The following is an 8,846-nucleotide window of genomic DNA, read 5'->3' as shown; positions in this document are numbered from 1 at the left end:
TCCTCTGGACTCTCCACGTCAAATATAAGGGTAGAGGAACGGTGAAGAATTGAGTTTCATGTCTGTGCCCCTGGAAATCAAATCACACATTGTCAGTCTGTGACATTGATTGAATATATTGACAATATCCAGCAGTAGATCTCATAAAATGTCAGTTATGACTCAGCGATGGGTATGTGAACAACACATATGACTGTTCATTAAAGGGATAAAACAATCACCATGGTCAACTGTAGTCTCTCTAGTGCGTGTGTGTGTGCATTATTGTCCCTCTCATCCACTGTAATTGCCAGATTACTTCATCAATGCACTGCTACTTATTAAACAGAAACTTGAAAGTAATTTGAAGGATAAATTCTACTTATTGGGACCTGTCTATGGTAAATAATGGGAAAAAGCCAACAATATTGAACCTTATGTTCCCTCTCTCGTGCTTTTTCTTTCACACACACACACATAAACACAAACACACACATGCACACACACAAACACAGTGATATCAATCAAATTATTTTGCTCCAGAACGGAAGGCATGAAATATCCTCCATCCTCTTGTCAAGCCACATTAGGCAAGAGGCCAAAATCTCACTGTGATCATCTTTATGACCAGCTCAAGAAGAGCTTCTGCCCACACCTGGCATATAACACCTGCACATATGTCACAGCACTGGACTGTAGGTTCTCTTTGATCAGCAGGGGACTCATTATCCTGCATAAGGTGTAGTACTTTTCTCTGACTGCAGAAACATAACCCTGGTAACCAATCGCTCTCTCTCTCCCTTTGTTATTATTATTATTATTATTATTATTATTATTATCCCTCTTGGTGAAGTTTAATATTCATTTTGGCTAGAGATGTGTTGCCATGGGTTGGGTACACAGCTTGTCACCAAAATGTTTAATTTTCAACAGAGTATCTGCGGGTAGCATATTTTGCCCTAACTAAGCACTTCTGAATGTATTCAGGAAAAATATTGAGTTTTATGTTTTGATTATCTCTTTTGTGATATGTAAATGATTTTGACATAGTAATCATTTTATTATTTTCAACAAGACTAATAGTAACTTAGTAACATTAGTAAAATAGTGACATCAGTGCGGTGACAACAAAGATAAACCCTAACAAATGGAAAACACACACCTCCATAGCCCAGCGTGTTACTCTAATTAAAAAAACTGATTCATAGTTTTAATTTTTACTGTAATAAGAGGTTCCTTGATGTGAAAGAGATACAGAAATGTAGGAACAGGATGCTGGGATACAGCAATGGCATAAGCAATTCAAAACAGTCATTGACTAGAGATAAGATCTGAATTCTGGGCTGGGAACAAGAGTTTCACACCTGACAACACAATATGGCCTGCAATTTGTATGAGTAGAACAGAAAATTGCTGTGATTTGTAAAATGCATGCATTGCATATTCCCCTTGATAAAGGTATTCAACCGATTTTTGATACAAGCAGAAAATAGGCAACTAAATCATGAGAGAGGACAGACAGCAATTATTGAACATAAAAAGGATTCTTTCTGTGCTTTTTCCACTGACTTCTATCCTCAGTAGTTATAATCTTCAATACTGTAAACATATTAATTAATACATAATAGGACACAAATCCTCAATATGCTGTCAGTATTTGAATGGGAACAAATCCCTGCAGCAATGCTCCAATATCTAATATAAATATAATAATATAAAGCCTTCCCAGAGAGTTGTGGATGGTATCAGCAAAGGGTGAACCACCTCCATATAAATGCCCATAATTTTGGATGAGATGTTGGATGTCAGCTGTCCACATACTTTTGCCCATGTAGTGTAAAAGAAAGCTTTCGGTATCTAGTCTTCATTCATAGTCTACATACTGAAACCAAAATGTATACAAAATACCCTTTAATAGAAGTTGACAATCTGTGCTTTAACCACATGTGGATTGTTTGATTTCTAAGAATATGGAGTACAGAGCCAAAGCAAGAAGAAATATGTTTCTGTCCCAAACATTATGTAGCTAGCTCACTATATATATATTTCCAACGATTAACCCGTGGGAAGATGCACATTGTTCAACAAACAAACTTGACAGAAAAATAAATGAGAATATGGTGTCTAGAAATGATGTTACTGATTCATTGCCATTAATAATTATCACCCGTTTCAAGTTTGCGAACGATAGCTGAATTGTATTATAATTAATTTACTTGCAGACTGGAGGTATATGGCAGCATACATTACAATAAATAATACAGATGATGATGATGATGATCGTTTCTTCAGAGCCAGTGACTTAGTCGTCCCGTCCTCCACACCCACCTTCGACTGCTCGTGCGAACAGTTGTGGTTTGGGGGACACATTCGGGAAACAATTGGAAATCCTAAGAAGGATTTCCTTTCTTATCCCTTTCCTTTTTGGGTGCAGTTGCATCGCGCCCAAAAGACAGCGACCAGTGAGAGGCGTGGATACCAAAATATCGAGCTAGAGCGCACCTTGCCTCTCTTTGGAGACGGTCTACGCAGTCATTCCAGGGAAAGATGGGGGGAAAGCAAGCGCGATTTTTTATATCGAAAGGACCAGTTGACCATTTAAATTTATGATACTAAGTACATGTCACTGCATTCATTCCGGTGGGATTAGTTTATTCTGACAAGGTGAGTAACGTTCTAGTATTTTACGTTATCCATGCTTTTATTGTTAAACATACATGAAACCTAGGTGGTCTCATGAATGAGGTTTGATCTCTTTGTCAAGACATGTTTTGACGACTAATTGCTGCAGAAGAATACATTTCGGATTGCCGATTGTCTCAGGTATTCGTGGATTCAGTTTGAGAAAACAAATTTTAAACGGTAGCATGGCTCGATTTCCGCTCCTATCCATCCAGCCACAGTCAGTTAACCAGTACATTGTGCGAATAATTATTTTAATCGATATTTATGTATGCATACTGTATTCCTTGTATTTGTTCACATTCTCTTTCATCCTTCAATAAAAGTAAGTGAAGCAAATTGTTACAGTTCAAAATAACGTATGGAACTGCTTTATTTTGGGAGGTTAAGGAAAGAAGGAAAACTGCAGCTAAAAAACTAATTGCTTTGCTGAATGGGACGCTGTTATCGTTCATCCCCAGTCTAAACGCGCAGACGACTAGGCTACTGGATGTCTGAGTTAGTCATTGGTCAAAAAGAAAAATAATAGAGAAAATTAAAGTGAAGATACGTTTCCGCAAACGACATTACCACGAACCCACACTTTTATTAATGACCGGAAAGGTGCGTCTGATTTCATTAATACTGTGTATTTTCCGTATGACTTGAGAGACGGACAGACAGAAACAGAGAAAAAGAGAGGGACGGTAAAACGAATATTACTACCCCCTTGTGGAATGTTATAATATGGACGTGTTTCAAAGATGAGAGCTTTCCGCGCATGGAGTCATATGGAGTGTTTTAAATGTTTTTATTTGTGTGTGTGTGTGTGTGTGTGTGTGTGTGTGTGTGTGTGTGTGTGTGTGCGTGCATATATATATATATATATATATATATATATACTTCTTTAAATTACATAAAACATTTCAATGTATATGCATTAGGCTACTCTATGCTGTATGGTGCTTAATCTGTGTAATAACAGCAGTTAAACTAAGCATTTAGATATTTGATTGCATATACATAAAACAAAACTAAAAATTCTTTGCTTACAAATAAAATACTTTTATATATGAATAATTTGATTATTCAGCTATTTTAATTACATGAAACATCTCTGTGTATTATGAGCCGTTTACAATGTGCACGGTTATCTTGGGCACAACTGCATTTGCACTTCCGAGTTCTATTGTGACATGTTAGCAAATATAAATACTTTCATTTATAACAGAGATTTCTGGTTGATATCGTACCAGCATATCCTCTGCCTGTCTTCTCCAACTGGTTACATAATTCCTGGCCCGTCACACTGAATCAGCCTGGGTGGGATTCATCTGAACAGGCATTACTTAAATATAGAAATGGCAGCGCACATCTACAAGCAGTTTGTGTGTGCATTTGTGTGTGTGTGTGTGTGAGAGAGAGAGAGAGAGAGAGAGAGAGAGAGAGATGTAGCATGTTTGGAATTATGCAATGATTGTTGATCTTAAATATATATTCAATAGAAGAATGACTAAATCAAGATGAATCTTGGTCTTGTTGCTCCTGCTTTTTGTGTTTCCCAGCAAATTTGATTTATTTTAGTCATCTTTCCTGATGCAGTAAAAATAAACAGTAGAGGGTGGCAGTTATGTTTATTTTTTTAAAGTGAAAAAGCATGTACATGGGTGTTCTGAAATTGGTCACTGTCTAAGATCTGTATCTCATTTCAGGAAAACTCTCTCAGCCTCAGAGAAAAAATGGATACGTCACCATCCAGGCAGCAGTATGGGGCGAAGAAGCGTGTAAAGATCCACCCCAACACCGTGACGGTGAAGTACACCACCCACTTCCCCCAGCCGGGCGACGAGGGCTACGACGACGCGCCTTCTTTCGAAGACTTCAGCACTTTCGTGGACGACAACCCCAAGAAGAGGCTGATAACGGACGGCAAGCACGGGAGGACTTTCTTTGGCGCCATAAACAGCCAGCCCAAGCTGGGCGGGGACAGGAGGGAGCAGGGGGTGGGCGAGCAGCTCCAGAGCTTCGGCGAGGCCTCGGTCCTGGCCTCGCGGGTCACGTGGGCCGCCCTTTTCGGGGCGGCGCTGGCCCACGGCTGCGTGGCGCTCATCACCCGCCTGGCGGCGGACCGCTCCAAGGTGCCCTCCCTGGAGCTCCTGTTCATCCGCTCGGTGATCCAGGTGCTCTCCATCACGGTGGTCTACTACTACCAGGAGGCCCCTTTTGGGCCCAAGGGCTACAGGCTGCGCCTCTTCTTCTATGGCATCTGCAACGTCATATCCATCACCTGCGCCTACACTTCCTTCGCCATTGTGCCGCCCAGCAACGCCACCATCATATGGCGAGCCACCACCACCGTCTTCAGCGCCGTGCTGGCCTTCCTGCTCATCGACGAGCGGCTGGGTTACACGGACGTGGTCACGGTGGTCAGCAGCGTCTTCGGCCTCTGCCTGGTCATGATCCCCAACATTGCCGACGAGGAGAAGTCGCCCCTGGGCTTCTGGAAGGAGGCCTTCGGCTACACCATGACAGTGATGGCCGGGCTCACCGCCGCCCTCTCCATGATCGTCTATCGGGCCATCAAGGAGCGGGTCAGCATGTGGACGGCCCTCTTCACCTTCGGCTGGACGGGCACGGTGTGGGGGGCGTCCACCATGTTTATCATGCAGGAGCCCATAATCCCCCTGGACGGGGAGACCTGGGGCTACCTCATCGGCATCTGCATCTGCTCCACGGTGGCGTTCCTCGGCGTCTACTACGCCCTGAACAAGTTCCACCCGGCGCTGGTCAGCACCGTCCAGCACCTGGAGATCGTGGTGGCCATGATCCTTCAGCTCCTGGTGCTGCGCATGATCCCGTCCGTCTACGACGTCATCGGAGGACTGGTCATCATCGTCAGCGTCTTCGTCCTCACAGGGGTCAAGCTGTACAGGGTGGAGAGGGCCAGGCGACAAGATTATCAAGAAATCCTTGATTCGCCGATCAAATGAGCACCATCCCCCTCCACCCGTACCCCCCACCTTTACCACACACAGTGTTATGAGTTCCCCTCCCCCACATGTAACAGTCTCATGAATGTCTGAATCTGATCTCTTTATTTTGTATTGTGCTGTTGAAAGAGTGACAGTTCTGTAATGTCTTTGGAAACTATCATGTGTAGAAAATAAAGAAAATAGCTCAGATCTGCTTTTTGTGTAATTAATTTTCACTTTAGATATCTAAGGGAGCTAGACGTTTCTGTTTGTTAAGACAGGAAGGTTCCAACAGCATAAGACACGACACTGCGTCTATGAATTATGCGAAGAGATATTTATGCCGGCGAATTATGATTTCAAGGGTAGAATATGAGGGTAGATAGTCAGTGCAATTAAAGGAGTTGACCCACAGAGACGTTTTCCACTTTGTATTGGATTCATTTCTGCCTTCAGTATCTTCAGCATCTGCAAAGGTGTTTGTCTGGGTTTGCTGCATTTTAAAAAGGACTAGCTGTCTGAGACCACGTTTTTCAAGCGCGGCAGTGCTGATTACATCTGACGGGCTTGTTTGTTGCCGGCTCAGGCTATCGGTGTAATCCTTGGTTCTCTTTTAGTGGAAAGGCGTTAGGGTGGGTCAAGTGACATTTCCATGATTGCAGCAATGACGCCATTCCCATTTCAATTCTGTTGATGTTAAGTGTCACTTGACCCATCCTAAGAAGGAATTGTCATTAAAATATTTGTCATACAGAAAACTAATGAGTCACACTGCTGCCATTATGATTCAGAAAGAGTGCTTTTTATATAGGTCTCACTGTGATACAGAAGGAGACTAACAATTCTAACAATACCAGCTATAGAATGTGCCAGAAAGAAAACAGGCTTTGTGTTCAGAAAAATGTTTTTACCAAGCAAACTCTTTAGAAATAAGAGGTATTTTAATATTTAAAGTGATTGTAATGTGGCAGATAATAGTTTAAATAACCATAACTGCAGTGTCTGCTGATTTTTGTTTTTACTTTAAGAATAGTAACCAATTCAGATCCAAGAAGCCAGGTTAGGCGGCTGAACAGTAATCAGCAGTTTTATTTGATTAAGCAAGTGCTGAGTAACAATTAAAACCAGCAGACGATGCAGATTGCCAGGATCGGGGTTGAGAACCACTGCTCTAGGGCATTGTTATTATGATTATTATTATAATTATTCATACTTGTTCTCACCATGGGCACATGCAACTATTTTTAACAGTTGCAATTTTAGGATGCCACATAAAATGGATGTAAAGCATTTCTACATGATAAATGTTGTACTGTCTACGTCTGTCTGTACCTCACAGAGAGACACACACTGTCCCGTTTCTATGTTTATTTGGGGTTTACATTAGGGGGTGGCAAATGATGTCTTTTAGTTTGTGGCATGCACTTGTATTTAGCGAATTGTTTTAACAGGAAGTAAAATAACCACTGACATCCAGAATATCTTAAGACAAATTGTTGTTTCATCCGAATGGCTTCTCTAAATGACAATATACTGAGTGTTCCCAAAAGTTGTGCTAATTTCACATAAAAAAAGCCAGATTCGGTTGTTTTTCCAAGTATATTTAATGGATGTAACAGAGCAGAAATAAACTCAATATACATGCATCCATATAATGTGAACAGCAGTGCACATCAGACCACTAATCTGCAGAATGTCCTGTAAAATGGCGTGCAGCATTGCCTTGGATGTACACTCACAATTCTGATAGATCAAAATACTGAAGAGTAAAATACTTCACTGGAATTACGCTTAAATACATGAATCCATTCCCGATAATACTTTTTACTAACTAGCAGTCAATACTGCGCAAATGTAAGAGTTCCTGAATGGGCATGTCAAAAACTAATATGGATTCTCGGTATAGATTCTTTTAAAATTCTTCATTTGCATGAAGGCTAGTACATATCTGACAGAAAAAAAAAGCATTTTGGCAACAGCACCCACAATTATAAACAACGTTTTACAGCGCCAGCTGCGTAGACAGACACAACACGTGACGATTCGGTCGAGCGCACGCCTCGAGTTCAGCCCCTCCCAGGCACAGGAGGCCGAGAGGTTCAAGCCAGGGAGTGGGCGGAGCTGGCAGAGTCCATGGCGGCAGGCCCCTCCCCTTCCCCCTCCCCCTCCCGGAAGGCGGTGATGGAGATGCTGCTCTTGTGGAGGTGGACGCCGAGGACGAGCGTCTCTCCGGCGGTCACCTCCAGGGGGTGCTGCAGCACCACGGCCGCCTGCTTCCAGTGGGAGTCCTGGGTGAAGGTGCTGACGCTGATGGCTTCGTCCAGGTGCACCTGGTACCAGAACGGGATGGCGGTGAGCCGGCCTGCGGAGGTCACCTGCACCTGGGAAGGGAGACGGGGGACAGGGGACATCACTCAGCATACGTTCAATCCGCAGGACCCCGACGACAAGCACAAGACATGAATCAGGATTAGATTACAACTCGCCATAAACACACCCCCCTTTCCTACATGAAACTGACACACCGTAATACGTTTAATACGGCAACTCAGCAAGCAACATTACTATATTCATCCACCATAATATTGTGTAGCGTAGGCTCATGCTCATTGAATGCACGTGGATCCTTACTTCCACCTGTCGGTGAGTGGAATTCTCGTTGGAGGTCATGAGGTCCAGGGTCAGCAGCTCCACTGGCTGGCTGAGGTGTTTACACTGCAGGGTGGACAGGTCCAGAAACACGTGGACCGGCACCTGGAGGGACATGGCAGCGGGTCACACACTGACATAGCGAGAACCCAGCTAACGCCGCCACCCTCAGCTACACCCGCATTAAAGCCCAGGGTCTTCTCGGACGCAAAACAGAACTGCAGTCAAATTCAATAGAAAAAGAATCTAAATCATTTTGACTGAGCGGAAAGGTACAATAAGGTTACGGAATACGTGATTTCGGAAACGGCGATAACAGACGCGCGGAAAGCACCGGCGCCCCCTCCTCTCCGCGCTCCCTGGCTTCTGTCACGTTAAGGCAACGACAGCTGGCGCGGAGTAGGCTACGCGGCTCGTGGTAACAGCTGTTGCAGAAGACGCAGTGAACTGGGGGGCGAACTTCAAAAACGTATCAGCTGAAGCAAACTGCCGTGCCAGGAGAGAGACCGGCCGAAAATGAACAACCAACGTTAAAGACAAGCTTGAAAAAATAAGTTAATAAAAAAGATTTGGACTCTTAAGCGA

General features: G+C 43.3%; 2 protein-coding genes across 2 annotated transcripts in view; one reads left to right on the top strand and one right to left on the bottom strand.

Annotated features, from left to right (window-relative positions):
* The first annotated feature begins 2,256 nt into the window (after positions 1 to 2,256).
* slc35g2b (solute carrier family 35 member G2b) lies at positions 2,257 to 5,822 on the top strand. The gene is made up of 2 exons (XM_035415902.1): positions 2,257 to 2,643; positions 4,353 to 5,822. The coding sequence occupies exon 2, from the start codon at positions 4,380 to 4,382 to the stop codon at positions 5,628 to 5,630; it is 1,251 nt and encodes a 416-aa protein (XP_035271793.1). The 5' UTR covers positions 2,257 to 2,643; positions 4,353 to 4,379; the 3' UTR covers positions 5,631 to 5,822.
* A 1,375-nt stretch (positions 5,823 to 7,197) lies between these two features.
* The window catches only part of prmt9 (protein arginine methyltransferase 9), a 10,308-nt gene continuing 8,659 nt past the window's right edge, over positions 7,198 to 8,846 (bottom strand). The window contains exons 12-13 of the mRNA XM_035415901.1: positions 8,244 to 8,366; positions 7,198 to 7,993 (exon numbers count right to left, since the gene is read on the bottom strand). Coding sequence (XP_035271792.1) covers positions 7,712 to 7,993; positions 8,244 to 8,366 — 405 coding nt within the window. The 3' untranslated portion in view covers positions 7,198 to 7,711. The remainder of the gene's footprint in view (positions 7,994 to 8,243; positions 8,367 to 8,846) is intronic.

The sequence above is a fragment of the Anguilla anguilla genome, chromosome 4 (assembly GCF_013347855.1).
Source record: "Anguilla anguilla isolate fAngAng1 chromosome 4, fAngAng1.pri, whole genome shotgun sequence".
Classification (NCBI taxonomy): Eukaryota; Metazoa; Chordata; class Actinopteri; order Anguilliformes; family Anguillidae; genus Anguilla; species Anguilla anguilla.
This window is presented reverse-complemented; position numbering and strand designations above follow the sequence as displayed.